The 24283-nt window shown below is 31.8% G+C and overlaps 3 protein-coding genes across 3 annotated transcripts; all 3 read right to left on the reverse strand.

The window, feature by feature from the left end:
* Positions 1–761: 761 nt before the first annotated feature.
* LOC146910271 (protein PHOSPHATE STARVATION RESPONSE 1-like) lies at positions 762–7822 on the reverse strand. The gene is made up of 9 exons (XM_085724829.1): positions 7732–7822; positions 6766–6829; positions 6021–6672; positions 5710–5923; positions 5546–5622; positions 5426–5465; positions 4629–4686; positions 3188–3257; positions 762–1531 (listed from the first exon to the last, which is right to left on the reverse strand). The coding sequence occupies exons 3-9, from the start codon at positions 6663–6665 to the stop codon at positions 1166–1168; spliced, it is 1470 nt and encodes a 489-aa protein (XP_085580955.1). The 5' UTR covers positions 6666–6672; positions 6766–6829; positions 7732–7822; the 3' UTR covers positions 762–1165.
* A 6284-nt stretch (positions 7823–14106) lies between these two features.
* Positions 14107–16339, reverse strand: LOC146910272 (cytochrome b561 and DOMON domain-containing protein At3g59070-like). The gene is made up of 2 exons (XM_085730968.1): positions 15716–16339; positions 14107–14688 (listed from the first exon to the last, which is right to left on the reverse strand). Exons 1-2 carry the CDS (start codon positions 16337–16339, stop codon positions 14167–14169), a joined length of 1146 nt encoding a protein of 381 aa, XP_085587094.1. The 3' UTR covers positions 14107–14166.
* Positions 16340–18390: 2051 nt separating this feature from the next.
* Positions 18391–19616, reverse strand: LOC146910273 (large ribosomal subunit protein uL14x/uL14z/uL14y). Its single transcript, XM_085730967.1, has 4 exons — positions 19565–19616; positions 19184–19468; positions 19029–19070; positions 18391–18644 (listed from the first exon to the last, which is right to left on the reverse strand). The coding sequence occupies exons 1-4, from the start codon at positions 19575–19577 to the stop codon at positions 18562–18564; spliced, it is 423 nt and encodes a 140-aa protein (XP_085587093.1). The 5' UTR covers positions 19578–19616; the 3' UTR covers positions 18391–18561.
* Positions 19617–24283: the final 4667 nt, after the last annotated feature.

Raw genomic sequence — 24283 nt, forward strand, 5'->3', positions numbered from 1 at the left:
TTTATATCAAATAACATAGTGACTAGAGTTTCACCTTTTAAGGAAGTGAAAAATATGATGTTTGAACTACCCTACATGTCAAAATGAGTTATTCCTACCAACTAAGTTATATTCATAGAAACGGCGAAGCGGTTAGATTGATTGTGATAAATAAACTCAATTTCATTTTAATTTTAATTTTAACATTTTTTCTGTCTCAAAATAATTGTCACTTTATAATATCAATGGAGTGATTATTATTTTTTCCACTAATATATATTTATCTATTGAATTTCACTCTTTCACTCAATTTAACTACTTTAGGGTTACTAAAAAAAAAACTACTTTAGGTAATAGGAGTGTTTTAGTAAATGATATTAATTTTACTATTAAAATCAACTCATCTAATCATTTTCTTAAAAACCACACAATTCTTAAAAGGCAATTATAAATTATAATGAGACGGAGGGTAAAATAATAATTAATGCTTTCTTAATAACTTGAAATTTAAGGGTGTCTTGGTATAATTACTGAGTGTGCTAAATTTTATGATAAAGTTTGATTTACTATATCTTTATTAACTTTTTATATTTAAATAGTTAAATGAGATGCAAAAAATAAAAATTAGTGAGGAATAAAATGATTAATGCTTTATTTTATGCCATCTTGACTGCTTAGCCTACATGTTACAATGGAAATATATGACTCTAATCCAACAAACGGACAGTGAATTCAAAACACAAAGTATGTCTTCCACGCCATAATTGGTGAGAAAAAACAACTTAAGAACTAGAATTGTACCTTACTTTTTATTTTGATACAGTTAAAACATAGTTCATATTAGAAATCTAGTACATACCACATCGAAATTTAGGTCGTAGGATGTTGATAAGATATTGTCCTAATAAGATAAGGTGAAGCCATTATCTGCACTGTACACTAGAATCTCATCCTAACCAGGATACCAAATAAGATAAGGTGTTGAAGAATGTCATGGTCAAAACTGACTTAAAACTAAATGAAAGGTAAACATACAAGCCCTCATTGAACACAACAGGACATGAGGAATCCGTTAAGTTATAGAGCTCTATGCATTAATCAATCAAGTCTTCCTTGCTAAAATTATAACTCAAATGAATCAGTATTGTGTTGTCGGTTCAATGCTGATTCAGAAAGATCACAAGGTTTACTCATCTGTCCTTTGACGCTTAGGGGCTTGAGGGCTATCTTCATTTTCATTTTGCTCAAGATCCTTAGAAGCTTGTTGAGATTTGGAGGTATCCAGCTTCTCAACTGCTTCCAGCGAGCTTTCCTCAACCGTGGTACTACCATTAGCTTGATCAGGTCCTGACTTGCAATGGTCCATTTTGGATGCTTCCAATTCATTTTTGGTAGGAGAGTCTTTCATGGTGTCAGAAGACACTCCAGATGGATTTTCAATGGCTGATGATGATGCCTTAAATGGCTCAACACCAGATTTGCATTGCTTCTCAAACATCATCTGGAGGTACCTGCCTTGCTCTTCTATTCGCAACTGTAGATTTCTTTGAATCTAACACAAAAGGGGGGGGAGCTGTATCAGATCATCTGAAAAGGCATGACAACTATAAGAGGAACAAGTGAAATGCCTTGGACAGTTCATGCATGTGACGTGACAGAAGCAACATAACCCTAAATGCCATATGCATAAAGCTACATTTCAAACAATATTACGGAAGTTAATTCCATGACCCAAGAAGAAACAAACAAATCCTAATCAGTTTATCCAAAAATGTCCTGATTCCAGAAGGGGAAAAAAGAAAATATTTAAGGCTTAGATTTTTTGCAAAAAAAAATGTCTTGAAGAGGATAGATCATTCTCTTTTACAAATCAAGGAATGGGCATCAACTATAAATTAACATGTTATCTTTATGATGTTTTTTTTGACAAAATGTTATCTTTATGGTTAGTATCTCATTTTTAATTCATACTCCACAGCAAAGAGAGACGAGCGAATTTCAATTGATAAGTGCACAAAGAGAATCAACATCAGCTACCTTTGCTCTGAGGTACCACAAGTATCTACAATTATACATGACACTAATCTAATGACTGCAAAGATGTTCATATTTTTGTAATGCATGTTAAACTTATCATGTATTAAACTGTAAAGATGCTCCCAGATTAAGTGACATTTTATTTTTTCAATAAAACTTAATTTTAAGTTTTTTAGTTACTCCCCCAAATGAACGAAATGTGCATTACTTTCAAATCATTATACTTATTAAAAAAATATTTCTTGAGCATAATCATGATCTAATAAGCCCCAGCAAAGCACGCTATTTTAGAAGTAGTAAGATTTTGGATCCTAGTTTGAAAAGGAGGTTAAAACTCAATGATCAAGCTGGAATAAATGTAAGCAGAAATTTTCGATCATTGCTTGTTGAAGCAAATGGTTATGAGAATATGATATTTGGTGAAAAGGACTGTAGAAACTATATAGATAAAGTGAGGAGACTACGACTTGGGGCTGGAGATGCTGAGGCTATTCAAAATTATTTTGTTAAAATGCAAAAGCAAAATAGCCAGTTCTATTATGTAAATTGACTATGCATTTAGGACAATAGTTAATAACGATGATTTAGTAAAATTGTTACAACCATCCACTTATTTATTGCTTTTATAGATTCTTCTGAAAAAACCTTAAACATCACTTAATGTGAGACAGGGAGCATAACCTTGCCACTAAGACACTGTGTTTAGACAACTACCCGTTTTTTTATTAAAAAACGAACAGAAGTACCGAATATTATTCTACTTCCTTTACAGGCTAGTTTCATTCCATTTTCCTTGAATTTATTCACTAAGCTCAGAAACACCAGTTGAAGTAGATAATCCGAGTAAATCCTAAAAGTATTTTATTCACACTAGTTGGGGAGTTGGGTAGCTCAAACGGTTTGAGTTAAGGGTTAAGGAGTTGGAGGTCCAGGGTTCAAGTCCTGGCAAGGAGGAAAAAAACTACCATAACAATTAACATACTAACATTTGCCATTAAAAAAAACGATTATTCACACTAATTCCATTAAGTTATAGATGATAAATTTCTAAAAGTCATGGCAATTGCAACAAAAATAGAGCTTGCTTACAAGTCTTCAAGTCACATTTCTAATCTTTTAACAATCAAATGAGCATATCAGAAGAAAATTCACAAAAAGAATAAATTCAAACCTCAAGCTGTTCATGCAGCCGTTTCTGGACCTCCATCTGCAGTCGTAGAGCTTCTGTGATCTCAATACCACTGTCAATGATGCAATGGTTAAGTCAGTATACCAATCACTATTCATGTCTGTGTTACTGTGTATGAAATATGACCAAAAAGCTTACACACAACAACCACAACAACCAAGCCTTGGGGACCAAAAGCTTACATAGAGACATAAAAAATATTTAATCTGCATTGATGCATTGCTATCAAAAAGTACCTTCCTGATCCATATAACTTAGAACCTTGCTGTAGACTTTATTGATGGATTATCTTAAAATCCTACTTTTCTAGCATTTTACTCATAGTATCCAATCTTGAAAACACCCATAATTTTTTGTTTATCTGTTACCTTATCAGATTAACAGATGATATATGCATAATTACTAGGAACAGGCCCCAACTAGGAATTAGTTAGACATTTTTAATTAGAGCAGGCTTGTCAAGAGAGTCGTTGTAGTAGTTGAGAGTCGTTGTAGTAGTTACTAGTCATCCTTTTATAAATAGAGACATAGAATGTAAGAGAAGGCAGTTAGTTGATTATTAGATATATTTTTGTTCTTGACACAGTTCAGGCTCTTGAATTCCTAGAAAAGATACCACTGTAAGACGTTTTTCTTCTTGACCATGGATACCTACCCACTGATTCAGAGTTGGAAGATGGTGGGTAAGATTTTCTATTTTCTTTCGGTTAGTCTTGATACCTGAATCAGTATCTTTCATAATGCCAGCAGATGAGATAACTTTACGGCGCTAATTTCTATGCAAGTTTACATGTCAGTGTTGTGTGTGTTAGTGACTTGGTGTCAATCTCTAGAATGATATTACTAGCTAGGATAATTGGACATGCAACTTTTTCCCTTCAAACAAAACAAATGACCGACATCAATGATGAATGGAAAACGTCTGTCCACATGTCCAGTTTCAAAAGCTACATTCTCTTTTACCTTTAGATTGATTGATTAGATTAGATGTTGGTAAAAGCTCGGGAACAGCATATAAAACATTTAGGAAATGACTCCTCTAAAGAGGGGTGCAATTTACTCATCTAACCCACTACAACAAAACCAAATATGTTACCTACTGTTGCAAAGTTATAACAGTTCATTGGAAAAAAAATGGTCTAGATTTTAACAACTTTACCGTTTTAAATGCACATGCATATATTTTATCATAATCTCTTATTTCTAATCAACATTTATCGCTCTTCACTTTACCCTCTAAAATGCATCTCCCCCTTTAAAGAAGTCAAATATAGATATTTAAAATTTGAATATTTGTATTAGCAAAGTCATATTAGAGAACCAAAATGTTGTCTAAGAAATTGATGTATCAATATTCCTAGAAATACAACAATACATAACAAAATAGAGGTTAGCATCAAATAAAAGTCGATAGTTCACTTACGTTTTCAAATCTAGAGACGAAATATCTTCAATGGGGCTTAGTTTTTTCTCTCCAACTCCTGCCAACAGTATTCAACAAATTGTAAATCATGTAATTAATTACACAAATAAGGAGCATTACTCTATATTTCAAGGAAGATAATAAAGACACACTACTTAGAAACATCAAATGCACAAAACCCGGTCAATAAAAAAGTTCACTGTTAGGTATCATAATATATCCAATACGCAAATCTAATAAAAGATTAGACTAAAGGAAATTATAGTTAATACTTAACTAATTATTTGAAAATCCAAAACTCTTTGACTCTCTTCGGATTTCATATAAAGAGATGATTTATATTTAGCAATTTCCCAACTAATTACGCAGTAGTTAAAATTCAATGGAAATCATTTTCTCAAAAATGGTTTACCCTTACATGAGGACAGTGAAGGGACAAAGAAAGGAAAAAATGTCTTAAGAAAACAGATAACCAAAATATTGTATACAAAGGGCTAAGAGCCATAGACAACAATTTAAGACTTCACACACTTGCGCCATTCAAATTCTTTTTTACATATGTTCTCATGTTCGAAAAGCATACTTGACGTAAATTCCAAGTTTCTCGATATGGAGCAAAGTAAGTTTCCAATTAACAGAAAATCTGACAAGAGCCATCTACTTAATAAAGGCAATTCTACAGCAAACTTTACAGGTAAAAATTTAATAGCCAATGGTCTCCTCATCCTATGTCCTAACTAATATGCAAAAATTTGTCCATGCAAAAGGCATTATAATACAATGCATATCTTATGTACCTTCAGATGACTCTGGTCTATATCTAGCTGTCCTGTATTTCTGCATTTCGTTGAAGCAACATATTTGAATATAAGCATTCAAGGAAACAATCCTTGGAAGATAAAGCAAATGGTACATACCTGTAAGTGGCTTTTAACATGATATATAGTTAATCCTTCAACTTTCATGAGCTTCAGCACACCCTTAGGGGTAGCTCCTGTAGAAAGAAGCACATAAAAAATAATTGAGGCAGAAGTTTAAAGAATTAAGATCTTACTTTGGAGTGAGAAAGAGATAGACATACTTTCACTCCCACCAAGTTGATTGACAGCCTCCACAAATGCCTCGTGAAGCTCAGGAGTCCATCGCATTCGTGGCTTGGCTGTTGCAGAATTTGCTGAGGAAGATGGAGCAACACCAACATGATTTTCTCCAGATAGAGCTGGAAGTTGTTGGTGACCTTGGGATTGGTGTCCTGCCGAAAATTGTGAAGATGACTTTGAAATGGATTCCACCGCCTAAAGAAACAAAATGAGTTCCCAACATGTTTCTTAAATAAATTGCTATTCATTTACTCTGCAAGCTAATACTGATTTGAGTAATGAAAACCTTAACCTTTGGCTCAAGATCTTGAATATTATCAGCAAGAAGATCATTCCAATTAGAAGTCAAAGTATCGTCATCACTGATTAGCTGGTCAGCCCACTCCTGCCAATCATTTCGCTTAGAAAACTCCTCGGTGGCCATAATATTGCAGGCACCGCTCTCTACTTGGTTATTATCAATTGAGGCATTTGCAGAGAAATCAAGAAAACTAGGCAGGGGATCTGCATGCCATGAAGCACTGTTTCCATTGGAATAATGTGTTGATGTTGTAGAAGGTACCGGTCCATTATTTGAAGAATACGGTAATGGCACCGAAGCCATGTTACTCAATGACTGCGAAATAAAATGAGCACTTCTAGAGTGTTTTTCATGAGGTGAAAGGGATGAGTGATGAAGATCGTTAGAATATCCAGGGGAAGATGAAAACATATGCCCAACTGCTCCACTAGAACTTATATGACTTGAATGATTAAAAGTTTTTGTCTTAAGATCTTTTTCCACATAAGTCGGCTGCGAATCAGAAAATCTGGGGTATGTCTCCTCTAAGGGTGTTGGATGGACAGACAACGATGAAGGAAGTGCTCCAGACATCCCTATGTTATTCAGTTGCTGGGCACTTGATCTTTCAATTGAGAAAGCAGGACGAGCTTCCATTACTTTCCTAAATTGTTAATTGAAAAAGATAAAGGTATCAGCTGTCTAGTCAACTAATAAAAGCTGAGATTCACATTATCTCTCAGATGGTGAAGCTTACCAGCAAAATACTACAAATGTCGCTTTTTGTTCTTGATGCCCAAACCAGACAAGTTGTCATCAATCTACAAAATTGTGAAAGAAAAACGACAATTTAGTTTAGTATCAAAAATTAACCAAAAGAAAGAAGCTCACTTGTGAGAATGTTGCTTCTGAAGATCAAAAATCCCGCCACAAAAGTAAAAACTATATGAATAGAATGACAAGCTTGAAAGATAGAATGAAAATGTTAACGTCATAAAAACTTTACACCATTATAGCTGTTGGTCACAAACCTCAAAATTTCACATAAGGTAAATATACAATGCTTAGCCGACCCAACTTATTAGGATAAGGCTAAGTTATTGTAAATATACAATGTTGTTTATTGCAATTTTTGTCCAGAAATACATAACAATCCCTTTATTTTCAAATCAAATGGTAAGCACAATCAGAGATATGAAAAACATTAAACATCAAGCTTCACTTTAAATATATACTATTCATAATTCATAATATTATCAGGGTAGGTACCAAGTACAATTCCTAATAATAATAATAATAATGATAAATAAACAGTTCAAAAGGTTAGTATACAAGCATCAGATGCAAGTTCGTACTCCAGGAAGCAAAAAAACATCATTTTTTCATTAAAACAAAATTAAAAAAAATGGTCAAATACAAATACTTTTCCTTAGTTAATAATTCATTCAAAAAGATAAATAAACACGCAAAAATTGAAAAAATCATGAAAAAGCAATTGACACTCCATGATCAAATCTTCACATGATATACCTAACAACATGCAAAATATAAATAAATTAAACATCAAATAGCAAAGAAAAAAATCAACATAAACAAATTAATTTGCTGAATTAGGTCGGTCTCTACCAAAAAACAAATAACGAATGAAATCGACAAGAATCATCAACAAAAAAGAGAAAACGCATGAAGAAATCGATTATGAGGTGAATAATCGAATAGTTACCTGAAAAAGTAGAATTTCACGGGAAATTGAAGAATTGAAAGTATCGTCACCGGGAACGGCAAGTGAATTGGATTTGAGGGAGTGGAACGGTGACGAACGGATGCGCTTTGCACCTTCTTTTGGCTATAGACCAAATCCCTTACTTCATATCCTACGCTCCATTCAAGCGCGTGATAGATACTCTCGGTTACGAAACACTAACCAGCGGGTGAGAGTTTTCGTTACGTTACAAAATATCTAACGGTGTGCACGTGAGGTTTCTATTTGCACCACATGATTAGGAAAAATGTTCTTTCCTTTACCTCAATGGGTAAAACTAAACAAAAGTAGAACTTTATGTGAGTTTAAATATAGAACTTAGTATTATTTGTGTATGTAAATTTTATATGGTGTTTATCATTATGTCTATGTAACAATAAATTCTCATACTATATTTCAATATCGTATGTTTGTATATTATTGAGTGTCAACATTGTTCATGAGGAGATAAAACAATCACTTGAAAAGATAGAAAGAAAGGAAAAAAAACAATAAAAGTATATTGTTTGAGTGAAAAAAAATTTACAATAAAATACAACTTGTCCCTCAAAGAGTTAAATATAGCCTTCTTTTATAAAAATATATTTTATTTACATCTTTAATTTTAAGTTTATTATTTGTTAGAAAAGCAACTAGTAAAAGAAGATTAAATAAAAAAATAAAAGACAATAAACATGATTATTATTTGTTCATGTAGTCAAATCAAATGTATAAGGACCAGGATTTGGTGCTGTTATAAAGCACGCAGTTTTACGCTGTACTCAATCACAACTATTGATATCACATCGAACGGTTTAGATTACAAAGCAGTTTTATGATCTTGACCATTAAATCAAATTTGACGGCCCTGATCTGTTACAGCGTCCTGCTGTAACAGCAGGAAATCCATACCGATATACTTATATGACTATAAAATAGTTATAGTTTGATATATTTCTTGAGTGAATAGTGTTTCAATATTACATATATATTAATTTATTTCAGAGCACAAAGTAGTTCTAGTGTAAAAATAATTAATTTTATAATTTTTTTTTAGGGTAAAAATAATTAATTTTATAATTTTTTTTTAGGGAATTGCAAAATCACTGTTACCTCTCACATCTAAACAGGCATTTTATCTAATTATCAACTTACTATTTTTTAATAAATAATTATGCACTGCTTTTGATTCATGTGAGTGGTGGGAGCGTAAGATTAGTACATTGTTTTCTCCTTGTATTTTTTATTGATTGATTATAACTGCGTCATTTTCTAAGGTGGGGCATTGAGCATCAGCGGTCAACGAAATCCAACAAGGATCCCATCAATTTTTTTCTCTTCGTTTTCTCTGCCTCGGAGAAATATGGCCCCTGTTACTGATCAAAACACTGGAGTACATTTGACAAGAGATCATAAATAACGCATGGAAAATTTAGAAGTAAAAAGTATTTTATGAGACCATTGCTTTTTTCTTCTTAGTTTGGTGAAGTAGTTTAATAGTTGTCCAGTGATTAGAATTCACTTTTAATAGTATATAAGTAGGGTGTCCGAAGTTAAAACATCGACCTTACATATTATAATATTATAATACATTGTTCCCATCTTCAGGGGCGGATCTACACTTGGTTGAGGGTGTGCACCTGCACACCCTGGATTTTTCAAATTTGCTCCTAAAATCTTATATTTTTTGCACTTTGCACACCCTGAAAATTTCCTTTTGCACCTCTGATCTGACCAACTCTTGCTCTCACAAACCAAGAAAAAAAACTGGAAAAAAAATGATACAGAAGTGTCGCACAATAGAAGAACAGGATAGAGCAAAGTGGAAAAAGGATGAGAAATGAAACAAGGAAGAAGATGAAAAGTGGAAAAAGGATGAGAAATGAAACAAGGAAGAAGATGAAACTGTGGCGGCTACTTCTACACTTATCTCTAAGAGAGATAAGCTCCAAATAACTTCATCTTATTATGATTTATGGGCTTGGGCCAGAAAACATTTTGTTTTTAAATGTTACCCTTGCTAGAGGTTGTGAGTTGTGACTAACATATGTGATTTTTTTTACTATAATCATGGACAAAAAATTTAAAGTTGGAAAAATCAACATTATTTTGTTAAAAAAAAAATCTGCCACTGCACGCCATTTATATATGCATGGACTCATATATTATATATTCTCATCATCATATATATGTTAGTATAGTGATGATAATATTGTTAATAAATTATTTGATTGGGTAAGCAATGACAATAGCGATGATAATATTGTTAATAAATTATTTGATTGGGTAAACAATGACAATATTGTAAATTTAGTACTACCATTGTCCCTAACTATAAGACCATCTTAACAAAAAAAAAAGTTGTCCCTTTTTATAAGACTCACTTTGTAGTTCCATACATTAATTATTTTTTTGCCAACATATCTCTATTTATTTTATATCTTTTTATTCAATCAACAATAAATATTATGTTGCAAAAATAAACTAACTTTCTTTCTCTTAAAAGATCAAATTATAAAAACAATAGTAATTACAAACAAATTTAATATTACCACCGACTTTCTTAATTGATGTGATTTGGTTAAAAATGTCATATATTTACAGTAAAATACGAAGAAAACAATTAATGTACAAAAACTTGGTGTATATATTTTAACATTTTTATTTATATATAATAATAATTTATGAAGTTAAAAAATTTGCACCCCCTGACCTAGGGTCCTGGATACGCCACTGCCCATCTTAGTTATGCTCCCAAAGCCAGAAACCATTGTTTTTTTGCACAGGACGTTTTAAAAAAAATGACTTAAAGTTTCTTTGGGTGGGGGATTTCGGTGTCCATTTTCAAAGTTAGGATCATCTCTATTTATTATTCTCTTCATTTTTTTCTTTTGGAGATAAAGACACAAAGATATTTGAAAAAAAAAAACATAAATAATTAATATTGGTAAGACCCACTACATATTTTTTGTATCTATCTCTCACCAAATGATATTATTCATTTGTTTTAAGCAAATGGAGAAGATCTTTAGTCCTATTTCCACATGTTTGTTCTATTGTTAATCGATTGAAATGCCATGAAATTTGTTATAATTCTCTCATAGAAAAAGGAGAAAATATTGTTTGAATAAATAGTTATTTTGGTTTTTAAATGTGTAATAAATAGTCACAATTTAAAATAGTCACTGATTGTGCATTATTTTAGTCAAAATAGCTTTTACGCTAAAATGTTCCGTTAATATTGTCATATATGTCTTCAATATTCTTAATTATTATTATAATAGTCTTTATAAGTACTTATTTACTGTCATCTCAGTCCTTATATGAAAAACGTTAACATCAACATTGAAGGACTACTCTAACGTCAAAGATTATTTTGACTAACGAAACACACAATCAATGACCATTTTAAAATTTTGATGCGAAACTATTATGACTACTTTTACACATTCAAGAATTGTAGCCCCCGATTATTGTCACAAAAAAAGTACTTTGTTGAAAAACAAGTCAGCAAGCATGTGATACACGATCATGCTTTTGTAGGACACAACACAAGTCACTAGACCATATATATTTTGATGCACATATGATCGGACTAAAAGACAACAAACCAAAAAAAGACAAGAAAAAGGAAAGGGTAAATTGTTGTAAGGTTTTGGTTTGATGCCTTTGAGTAGTAAAATGTAAATTTGAGTGTTCTTTAAATTGCTTCTCTATCTTTAAATGGACATTGCTCTTCGCTCTAAATTTTTTCTATAATAAAATCAATGAAATCAATACCAAGTGATGCTTTTAAAAAATAGTAAAACTCTTTTCTTCCTCCTAAAAGTGCATTTGTTTTGATATGGGGCAATAGAGTAATAAAATGCATATAATTACAAACTAAGTCTTTGAGCTCAATGATCACTGAATTTTTTCTATAACAAATCATTTTTAGTTAGATTTTACTTACTTTGTTGTCGAACTCTTATTATAAGAGCCTCTTTCGTTAGAAACCGAGTTAACGTAATTTTGTTTGCACATAACCACCCCTAAAAAAATGAATATATTATAACCTTTGACATTGACGAAGTGCTAGTGGTACCCTTAGAAAAAGGACACAACAGCATGATTGTGGGCATGCTATTCTAGTAAAATTAAAAGCATATGCTCATACAATGCAGGTAAACAATGAGAAATGCATGTTACGTAGTACATGGAATTGGGTAGTTTGAATGTTCTCTTTGCAATTGTAAGCCCTTACTGCACCAATATTGATCTCTAATTACAATTGTAAGCCCTTACTGCTCCAATATTGATCTCTAACAATGTCTTCTTGTGTTTGTAGGCCTTTGTTCATCCAAAAACATTGTAGGTCCTAAATAATTAGCTTATTATTGCTTCCAAATTAAAGTCCCACCTAAACTTCAGCAAAAATGCAAGCATGAAGAGCAGATTTTGGCTAATATTAACAACTTCAAAGAAATATTTCATGAGTGGAAATAAAAAAAGAGGAAATTATATCCGTCACATAACCACAATATTAAACCGGTCCCCTCTTATCTTTTTTAACCATAAAGGACAAAAGACCATTTTTGTGCCACTTGTTGTAGCAATTAAACCTACTCCACGTCCTAGAAGAAATAGTCTAAACATTGTTCCAATTCCAACTAGTAAACAACAATGTGAGGTTTTTCATATGAAAAAGATGATTTCAATATCATGAGCTAATGCATTATGCGGACACCTAGTCATAGTCATCATGAATTATATGTAGAACAACATTGATAATTATGGTTTTTTTTTAGAGGAGTAATAATAATTATAGTTAGATATGCATTATAGTATAATAAAACAGAAAAGTACGCCATTGGGCACTAACCCAACCAAAACCATGATCGATATCAAAAATCCAGGAATCTTTGCCTTCACCTTTCAAAGTGCAGCATCCACTCAAATAGAGCCTAAACTCTTCCACGTGCTCCACACTTTCTTCAGGTACAACAATGAACCTCTTACTTGAAAAAAAAAATATCAAGGATATGGTAAAAAAAAAAATCAGAGCAAGCTTAATTTGGAATTTTTTTCTCAAGGTTTTATATATAAAAAATAGTTTTTTTGAAGGAATATAAAAAAATAGTTTTTTTTTGTTTTGTTTTTTTCACACATCAAAGACCTTCCAACATCTTAATGCCCCTACTTAGGTCACATGCTTGCGTTACCAAGCTCGGCATAAAAAAATAGTTTGTTGCGACGGACAAAAAAAAACCACACCCAGACCAAAATATTCGTCTTTTTATATTTTTTTATTTTTTTTGCTTTTTTACATACTTGGAGCCTTCAATTTTGGTCATTACTTTTTTTTTGGTACATATTTTGGTCATTACTACACTCCAATGTAATTTGACTAAAATATCTTTACCACATCCCTCTCTCACACTCTCCACATTTTCGAAAATTAATTTCTAATTTTTCATCTGTAATAGTTAAGGGAATTGGTTTTTGGAATAATTTTTATTTTTGCATTTCATTAATATGTTTTCATATTGCAATTAGGTTTTGGAAGAAAAACAATAATCCAAAATGAAACACTTTTAGTTTTATTTGTTTAAATATTATAATTGTTTTTTGGTGAATTGCTTTCAAAATTATATTCCGAAAGGTATTTTTTCCCTTCTATATATTTTTCTAGAATGTAGCATTAGTTGTTCGTGGCAACGATGACTTACTTGATCAACTGTATAATAAATTTAAAATAGTTGAGCTTTATAATAGTTGATAAAAAATTGTTGCGGGCTTGCGGCACATACTGTGTGGTCACTGGTCAGTACAAATAATTTTATATAATATATTTTGCCATTCAATTCAAAAAAAAACAAATAATTTTAGAGAAACAGTTTACAAATATGCAAAACTAATCACAAAGCAGAGAAGTTTCAGAATGACACAAAGGCAACGAAACCAATTGCCGGGAGGGGATTGTCTCCAGTGACATTTTTGTCATGTGTGATCATGACAAAAAGGAGAGAGAGAGTGTAATTAATGGTGAGATAACATGTTTTAAAATTAAAAAAGGAGAGAGAGTGTAATTAATGGTGAGATTTATTGACTGCAGAAAACAGGAGAGTTTCTCACTGGAGAGGATCCTTTCCCCCAATTGCCAACAATTAAATAGATAGCAAGAATGAAGTTCACCAAACATAAAACAATCAAACCAAATTAAATTCTATACATGATTTTATTCCTACATAAACTAATATGAAATTATAATAGTAAATAACATAAAATTATCTTATAGCCAATGATAGCAAGTGTTTTCTTCCAATAAATAAAATAGTATTAAAAATATAAAAGTAGAGATTGTTCAACATAAGCAAAGACAACCAAACATATTTTGATTCAAATCACCAATAATGCGACCCTTTAACCTTATCTTCCCTATACTCCAAGTTCTTTGCTCTTCTTGTTCCATAACCACCTAATCCAAGTAGCAACTTCTAAACTCAAACCAATTATAACCAAACATCCAATTACACAAGCATATGATATTTTCCACATGATATTACCCTCCAATATGTCAAAGCCTTTGAAGACATTCCATATGGCTAAGACAATAATTGTGTAACCAACTAAGAAATGAAAAATGTTCCACCATATTCTATACTTGTGGTCTTTCTTTGGCCTAAGAAAAAATGTAACACAAACTTGAACAAATGCCAAAGTCATTAGAGTGATTCCGACGCATCTATGTGGAGTATTGTGAATTCCCGGATGATTTCCCATATATAAACCAGTGGCAAAACCTATAGTGCCAAATAATAATGCTATGGATTGACAAGCTCTGTGTAATTTAAACCATGTTGATCCTGATGGTCCTTCAAATCTTTTCAAGTGGCGAGCTAATATTACTCCAATTGGCATTAGTGTTCCCCAACTGATAACGTTCACAATCGCATGTACCTTTAGAGAGACAAAAGTGTTAGCCATCATACATGCTACTAAAGTTCAAAATTTCAAACAAATAATAACAACAAATAAATAAATAAATAAAACAGTTAGAGGAGATCACATATTTGAGAAATTAAACCATAATCAGTACAAATGTCATTTTATTTTCACTTTATTTTAAGTTCAGTATAATAAATAGTGAAAATAACTAAACAAGTATATATTTTTTTTTACTAGCGCTTAGACGGATACTATGTACCCGTCTGTTCGCTTTTATTTATTTATTATGCTGATGTGTAGAATTATGAATAGTAATTTTTAGGATATTTTGATTTTATTTTGATTTTAATTAAAATTATTTTGATTTTAATTTAGATTATATATTTTGCTATTTCATATTATAACAAACTATATGTATCCTATTCAACAAACAAACTATATTTATCTTTTTTATTATATTGTAACAAACTATAGTTATCTTATTCAAAAGACAAACTATTATTATTTTTTTCAATGACACCAACAACATAATAAATATGATATAAATTCTTGTCTTTTTGAATGACAACAAAAATATAATTAACATTTCATAAAAATATAGTATATAAGATATAAACAAAAAATAAATCCAAATATGGTGTCCTAAAAGCAAGAATCGATCTTATAACTCTTATTTTATCATGACGATTTTTATGAAATTATACAATAAAAAACAAATATAAGATATACCAAATTGCTTCCCCACCTTCGGTAAAAAAAAATTGCTTACCCACCTCTAAAAAAATATCGCTTATCCAAAAACAATTAAAAAACAAATATTAAGAACTTATGCCAATTCAACCTTTTCAGGTATGAACTACAATTTTAAAGATACGTATGTTAAAATCCTGAATAAAAACTTTTAAAATATACTAAAATTTACACATATTTTTGTATTCCAAAAAGAAACAAAACAATGATGATCACCTAAACTAAAATGTAGATATAAAATAGTGATTTGTATAAAAAAGAATGAAAAGAAAACGAGTATGTTACTTACGATTTTTATCATCATTTTAGACTTCAATATTCCACCAACGTTTTGAGAAACTATATTACCAGATGTAAAATCCAAAGTTCCAAAACTTTGAACATTAGGTCCCCTCAAAGCATGAGACTTCAAACTTCCATCATTAGAAACCAATCCTTCTTGCCAAGCATGATTAACCAAAGTGACGTTTTGAGGAAGTTGTAAACTTGCGAAGATCATCATGCTCCCATCTACGGACATTCCTGAAAGATTGTAAACCGGAAAACTAAGATTACCCTCTTGTAACATAGTTTGATAACTTGATATTGATGAAGTATAAGCTTTGAAACTTCCATCAAAATTTTGATAACCGATTAGGGCTTGTGATCCTATCATGCCCTTCGAAGTAGGGTTTATGGCCCAAGCAACCCAACTAGAATCCTTTACGTTATTTTTCTTGAATGCAACATTGATTATACTAGTTTTTGGATTGTAGTTCCAATACAAAGAGGATTCTAAAACATGTAAATCACTGCATCTTGCATAGCTAAGTTTGTTTGGGAAAGTGTATGAATTGCATGTTTGTGAGGTTGTAGGGTTAATGAATGATGCGAAGAGGGTGAGAATCAAGAGAAGAACTTGAATCGAAGGCATGGTTGAAAAAATATTTGACTATGTTTTTATTACTATGATTGTCTATATTTATAGGCGGATACGTTAGAAAAAGTTTGTTTTATTCTATGTTTCTTGACTAATTAATCTTCTTATGATTAGGATAGGAAAGAGATAACAAACTAAAACAAACAAAAATGTAACAAACTTCTTTGATAGTATAGGCGGCACTTGAAATATACAAAATCAAATAAACTCCGCATATGCTTAATTTGCAATTTCTTTTCTCAAAGGTTTAACATATCTTACTATCATACTTTAACATAAGTCGGTTTCCAAAAGTAATATCGCGGTATGATAAAAATGAAAAAGAAAAGAAGAAAAAAAAAAAAAGGTTCAACATCAATATAGAGAACTTATTCATGATACATATTTACATTAATACATAAAAGAGAAGGTTAAAAAGAAATGATCATCAACCGATACAATGTGTATGATCGTTTAATTGAGTATCATTGAAGTTCAGACAATAACTGCGAAGATCATAGCTATACTGTGGACTGTACCTATGCCATTTCATAGCTTTCTTCCAGCTACTCTTCAACTTGAAAACCATCTTCCTGAGAACTCTTGATGCAGGGCCACAACCAAGTTGTCTTCTTCTGTGGACATTACCAAGTGTCACTAAAGGGCTAACTCTCATTTTTCTCTTAAGTCTCATGAGCTGAATTCTTTGAGAGATATAAACCTATGATGTTTTCATTTTGTAGTATTTTCTTCATACAAAAAAGTCAACTAAAACTTGTATTGCTATCTGAAATGCATCATGAGAAATATGACCGGAAGAAAGCATGATAGGTGTTTTTTCATGTGCCAACCACACAAAGCTGGCATCAAATCAAATTTTGATTTATGGTAGATGTTAAACATTATCATGAATAGTATATCAAGTGATCAAACTCTAGTTTGGTGTCCTTACACAAATTAATAATGGTCCCAACATGAAGTTAACATGAAGTTTAGATTGAAAATTGCACTCTAGTGATGTAACATCAATGGGGTATTCGAACATCTTTTAAGAGTCTTTTATACGAGTACTTCACTCCACATATCTATTTATTACTGTACAATGGGAATCACAAACAAGTGTAATGCAAGTGATGAAGTGAATCGAGATGAAATAAGTATCTCTTCCAGCAGGGCAAGGCGTTAAATATCAAAATACAATAATATCAATGCATGTAACCGCAATTTACAGAAACACAAGACAGAATAAGGACGCTACAGGCTGGAGGCAACAGCAAATAGCAGATTATTGGCCATTGACAACACAGGAATTTGTGTTATAGTAAGGAAAAGCTTAGGAAAATTAGGACCATAGTTGTACAAAGAGAGTGAAGGGAGAACAATCTGATGGGTCATAAAAAGTTTACAAATTGCCGATAAACATTGGTTTACCCCTACTTAGGACACGAAAAACCAACCAGACATATGGCGGCTAGTTAACTCAATTCTCGTTGGTTTTTCAATCAACAATTCCAAATGCAATGAGATTATAACGTACGATATTGACGAATGCAGAGTTAGTGATAAAAAATGTAGGTGACTAGCCAAATCCCAATCAACCAGTCTAAATGCAATGAATTGACGTTGAACCAAATATTGTTTAGACAAAATGGAACAAAAAATGGCACAGAAGAGGCAAGTATTGTTTAAGACGAGCCAAATACATGGATGAATTGCTGCATTCACTATACAAGCAAAAATAAATTTTCATTCAATCAGCAAAACAAACATTGTCATTGAATAGCAAACAAGACCAACGAAATAATACCAATGAGAATAATAGCAAAATCAAATTGTCAGACGAGAAACCAGTTAAGCTTATGAAAAACCTGTCTTGATTAGGACAAAAACACAAACATTAAAACATCGCAACCCAAATTCCCTTGATGAATCGATTAGCAAAACCAATCATTGTTGATCACAATTAAGACTCTGCAAGTACATTTGTTTCTGATCTCAAGATCAAATAACTGATGGTGCATTGATATGCAAATGGCACAGGAAAATAACCACAGATTGCACAAGAATAAACACAAACAACTCTTTAGAACTAGGAATTAATATATTCCAAAGACTTCGCAGTACAACAAAATTCAAAACTTTTAAGCTATCCTCAAACATTTCAAAATACATTCAACCTAAAACTGGACAACATCAAATAGCAAAAACAAAATCCTTATCAATACTAGAAATAAAACTTAAACGATAGCATTAGCAGCACTTGCAATCCTAGGCCATAGATCAGCACACTCCTTCCCGATTGGACCAGTGATAGCAGACCCTACAATTACAATCAACACGAAATATCAAGAGAAGAACCTAAAAGCACAACATCAAAACCAAAAACGGCGATAAAAACATAGTCACACACTCACCCGATCCTCCAACCAATTTTAATACTGATTATTAATACTAAACTATTAAGTATTAAACTCTAATTTCAATTTTAACACTAAGTTACTAAACTCTAATTCCAATTATTGAAGACACAGCAGTGTTATTAATTCTAAACTATTAACTCTAATTTCAATATACTAAGCTACTAAGCTCTAATTCCACTTATTAAACACCAATCATTACATATATTACCCACCTACGTCGATATTATCATCGTGGATTTAATAATATAGAATCAAAACTAATAAGAGATATAAAGAATTTTTACCTTTCATTTCTCCTTTGGGATTAACAATAACACCAGCATTGTCTGCACAATACAAACCAGAAATATTAAGTAAGAATCATTCACACTAACATATACATCAAATTAAGATTAATCTCAATTTTGAAACAAAAAAAAAATGAAGAATGTGAATATACCTTCGAAGTACATGAAAACACCGTCCTTTCGGCGCCATGGTTTACGCTGGCGAACGATGACGGCAGGAAGCACCTTCTTACGGAGATCAGGCTTACCCTTCTTCACGGTGGCCATCACCATGTCACCAACGCAAGCAGAAGGCAAACGGTTCAACCTTCCTTTGATACCTTTGACGGAAATGATGTAGAGATTCTTAGCTCCGGTGTTATCGGCGCAATTCACCGTCGCCGCCACTGGTAGACCCAGTGACATCCTGAACTTGTTACCCGCGGATCCTCCGCGACCTGAGAAACAAAATGAAAATCGATTATTAAAACGCGCTTTTGTAGGTAAAAGTGATTAATTGACCTAAGAATCTGAAGATGAAAATGAGAACGAACCTCTCTTCGACATTGCTGCTGCAGCTCGATCACACTAAACAATCAACAGAACAAACCCTAACTCAATCCTCTTTCGTTTATATATTCATCACTCTGAATGTTATGGGCTTTCAATTCTTATACCCGGCCCATTACTGCACGTTAGATCCATATTTCTTTGCCAAACTCCTTAATTATATTTTATTTTATTTTTATTTTTTTACAAAATTAATACAAGTTTTTTCATTAAATTTAATTCATAGTTGTAACCAAAAAAAATTTCATTCATAGAAAAATTAAATTTAATTGATAGTGAATAATTTTTAGCTTTTTTTTCACTACTAAAAACTAATTTATGGTTGATAATGAATAAAGTAATTGATGTATTTGTTAAAATTAATAGTTCAATTAGTTGATAAGTATAATTTATATTTTATTTATTATTAATTGTTTAAATATTATTTTGTATTTAATTTTTAATAATTTATAAAAAAAATTGATTATTGTAAGTAGAATTACACACCAAGTAATGCCACTACTCTCTAAATCGTTTAGGAAATGAAACACTGAGTGTAAAAGGTCACATTTTACGTCAAAAATAACAAATACACAGACCAAAACTTCCGATGTTACATTCCCCTCAAACAAACATCCAATACACCTGTCTCTCAGTCACTCAAAAGGAATGGAGTAGTACTTTTAAAATATACCTATTTTATAATAAATTATAAAAGATAAACATGGATTTTAGTTTAAAAAAAATAAGGGTGAAAATGAAAGAAAAAGCAATAAGTTGTAAATTCAAACACTAAAAATAATGTCTAAAAATTAAGATATAAGTGTGTGATTAAACAAGGGTCGTGCTAACTTGTGACCTTAGGACACATGTTAAGGTTTTTACAAAGAGCAAACATTTATTGAGAAACATTAAATTTCAATCTTGTGAGAAATAAATTGATACAATTTACGATACATAATTTCCATCTTTGGAACCTTAACTTGTGCCCTCCTAAGGGCACGTGTTAACATTTTTCATTAAATAATAGTTATCAAACAAGTTCTTTTATTCATGTAACGATATAAGTTATAAGTTGTTTATTAATCTTGTCAATCAGATCTTCAGATTTATATTTGTTAAATTAATATTTATAATAGAGTCAAAGTGCTTCTTAGTTTTGATTTATATCATGTTCGGTTCAGTTTTGTTACCAACAATTTCATGTCAAATGTGAAGCACTACCAAACAATCACGTAATTCAAATGAAAAAATGAACTCTCTTACACTGTGTTTGGAAGGAGAGAGTTAGGGACGAGAGAAGTATGAGAGAGAGAGAGAGAGAGAGAGAGAGAGAGAGAGAGAGATTGCAAAGAAATGAGCAATTTCTCGTGTTTGGCAGTGCAGAGAGATGCTGAAGAGAGGAAGGATATATGTGGTCCCTACCACTTTTTGCTTTCTTCTCACATGAGCGAAGAAAGAAGAGAGAAACATAGTATTTTTCTGCACTTTCCATATATACCCTTATCCTTAGGTAGTTCCTTGGGAGACATGGGCACAAATTTGTCATATTGTGGTTTTTTGAGTTAAGATATATTTTTCTCGGCTTGTGCCCAAATTAAAAACAAAAATGTTTTTAAAAAAATAAAAACGAAGTAAATTGTTTAATTGATAGTGAAAAACGAAATGTTTTTTTTATAGATATCTATGTTGAGCTAATATAAAATTAATAGTATTTTTTAGTGGAAATAATAATTAGTTGATAGATTAAATTAAATTGGCTAATAAATTAATTTAATCTGTACAAAAAAAAAATAATTAATCATAAATTATATGTTGATTTTATTGAAGGGTATTTTTGTCTTTTCAAAAAATAGTAACATCTCTTTCTCTTTTATTTCTCTTTTCATTCTCTTACACCAAACAACCCATCAAATCTACTCTATTTCTCATCTATTTCTCTCTTCCCATACTCTCTCTCACCTATCTCCCTCTTCTCACTTTATTCTCACAACCAAACACACCCTTAGTAAGATGTATGTTCCGCCTATAGGGGCAGACCTGTGTGAGGCTTGGTGTGGCTATAGTTACACCATCCCAAGCAAGACGGGACAATTCCTTGCTCTTAAATTGAATATTTTGAACAGTGTCATAAATGTTGGTCACACAGTTTTGAAAGAAAAAAAACATTATTTCTAATAATCCAAGTGCACTCCAAAGTTACCGCAAGTGTTTTAGACCAATTTATGTCTTTCTCTTTTCTACCTGTTATATTGAACTCAAGTCGTTTAACTTCATGAAATTACTATTTAAAAAAAATTGGATCAGTAGCAAGCAGCTACAATTCTTCCCCACCTCTTTACCAATTTGACATTCTCTAAATACATGATGAGAGGTGGATTCTGGACAGTTACTACACATTTGACAGTTTGGATTGGTTGACATGTATCGGCGGGCTCTTTCAAGGTTCACATTCCTTCAGAATTTACTTCCATATTTGCACCGAAAAAGCTCGACAGACTAATCATCGTCATCAAAGTTTAAGCTATTATAGAAAAATAAAATCAATTCCTGCACAAGTAAAAACAATTCAAAGAAAGTGAATTACTCAAAAAGAAAAACTAGGAACATGTTCAGTAACTGGTCAACCAAAAGCCAACTTACCAGTATAGATGCCATTTTACAATTCAATAGGCAAGTACCAACCAAATAAAAGTTTATATCAATCAAATCATGATTCACTCAAATTATCTCAACTTGTTTGTGTTGCCGATCCATCCCCTACTTGAGAAATAATTATGATTTTTCTTTGATTCGCGAGTGAGGGCAGGATTGAACTGAACTACCTCAAAGCAAATTAAGGTCTTGCCATGCTCGTTATTTTTCTTGAATGTATCATTGGTAAGTTCCAGTATAAATACATTGAATTGGAGATTATTATGATATAAAAAAGATGTCCACTCGCTCAACCTTTATATGTTCAAAACGTATATTCTCAAAGAAATTCATATTCTAATTTGAGGGAGATCATGTCAAGCTTACATATATCAAAAGGTAAAAAAAATAAAATGCATATTTTCGCCAAACAAAAGAAGTTATAATCCTATCTCTATCTATATATGTATTTATACACTAGCTAAATATTTCACCATTTAGAGACAAAGAAACTGTTGTGTATTTCAAAATTTAATTTAATTGTTTTGGTTTGAATATTTGGAATTGCTTTGACTGAGTATTCTAACTCAGTATAAGTCATCACGTTGCATGATTTAAATAACTCCTATTTTCCAGCTTGCTACTGAGATATTCACAAATTCAGTTTTGGAACGTTGCACACAACATAAATACATTTTCCTCTCAAAAAACTTAAAACATTTTAATTGTTTTATTTTTGAATGAATCCTCCTATCCTGTTTAGTTAAACGTGCGCCACTCTTTCAACACCTTTCCTTAAACTTCTCATTTACTGTTTTAACGTGTCCAATTTTGTGGAACGGTCACAGGATACATACAAGCTTATTGAAGCGTATAAATAAGCTTTGCTCTGTAACATAACCATAAAACCAGTAAACTTACTTTCATAAGTATTCTTCTTCAAAATTTTATTAAGTGTGCGGGTTACTCTCTATCTATTTCTCGTGTATTGATATGGCCGAGAAAAACTTGTATGTTGGGGAGTTGCATGTTATCTTGCGGGATAATTCTTTAGTTCCGGTCATCCGCAACAACAATTAAAAAACATCATACCTAGGACCAGTTCACATTTTGTTTTTGCCCATATTCCAACAAATAATATAAATGACAAACAGCCGTCTAATGACTCAAGATGATGAATAATCAAATAAGAATTCTGCTATATTGTTTACCCTTCCGGTTCTAGACAGGAAAATAGCAGATAAACCAGCAAAGTACCAGCTCTCCCATAACATATCACACCCTAAAAAAGCATGCCAATCATTCTCTTCTTCGGATTCACACCGCGGACAATTGACATGTCTTTGCAGCAACTTAACTGAGTCAGTACACAACCTTCACAAATTCTCCATAATAAATTATGCCCTTTGTGCGGATCATTAACCTTCCAAAGCCTAATCCAATCTTCACTCGCTTGTAACTAGCCGAATGAGGAGGTTCCTTCAAAATAGTGCGGTAACTGGATTTCACCAAATACATCCCACTCCACAACACCTTATCTTCCTGAACCGAATCAAATAGGGGTGTTTCAACAATAGCTTGCGCCATATCATTTATTTATACAGAGAAAAAGCATACTAAGGACAAGTTTATATTTTGTTTTTGTCCATAACCCAAAAAATATACATGACAAATAGTTGAGTAATGACTAGAGATGACAAATAATATACTGGCCAACTTACCTAATTTTTCATACATTTTTCAATTGGTTTTAGAGCACGTCAAATTTAAGAGGTTCCGAACAACATGAATAACCAAATCGCAATCAGTTGCTCTCTATAGCTAATGGGAAGGCTGGATAAAGAATAAATGGGAAGGAATTTCACCCTCGTAACCTATCAAATTTTGAGCAATTCAATTGTTTATTTATTTTTTTATAATTCAAGGAAAAGGAAATTCAATTGTTTCGTATTATATATTATATATACCTAACAATATCAAATAATCCTAGTAAGAGGGTTCACTTGTAAATAAGTCCGAAATAAATTTGATGAACTCCTCCATAAACTCTACTATCTAAGAAAATAACGAATTAACAATAAAAATTCAAA

Source organism: Medicago sativa, chromosome 7, assembly GCF_051527215.1.
Source record: "Medicago sativa cultivar Bolivia chromosome 7, Bolivia_mono, whole genome shotgun sequence".
Lineage (NCBI taxonomy): Eukaryota > Viridiplantae > Streptophyta > Magnoliopsida > Fabales > Fabaceae > Medicago > Medicago sativa.

Bases quoted from the DNA above. Each gene is read 5' to 3' on its own strand.
- LOC146910271 (XM_085724829.1), bottom strand. From the start codon at position 6,665: ATGGAAGCTCGTCCTGCTTTCTCAATTGAAAGATCAAGTGCCCAGCAA. The intron at 5,924-6,020 runs GTTAAGGTTTTC...TTGTTTCTTTAG, and splicing joins TTCAAGATCTTGAGCCAAAG to GCGGTGGAATCCATTTCAAA. The intron at 4,687-5,425 runs GTACATAAGATA...TACTGTTGGCAG, and splicing joins TAGACCAGAGTCATCTGAAG to GAGTTGGAGAGAAAAAACTA.
- LOC146910272 (XM_085730968.1), bottom strand. From the start codon at position 16,339: ATGCCTTCGATTCAAGTTCTTCTCTTGATTCTCACCCTCTTCGCATCA. The intron at 14,689-15,715 runs GTAAGTAACATA...GTCTCTCTAAAG, and splicing joins CTAAAATGATGATAAAAATC to GTACATGCGATTGTGAACGT.
- LOC146910273 (XM_085730967.1), bottom strand. The intron at 19,071-19,183 runs GTATATTCACAT...TGTATTGTGCAG, and splicing joins TGTTTTCATGTACTTCGAAG to ACAATGCTGGTGTTATTGTT. The intron at 18,645-19,028 runs GTAAAAATTCTT...TTGTAATTGTAG, and splicing joins TCCCAAAGGAGAAATGAAAG to GGTCTGCTATCACTGGTCCA.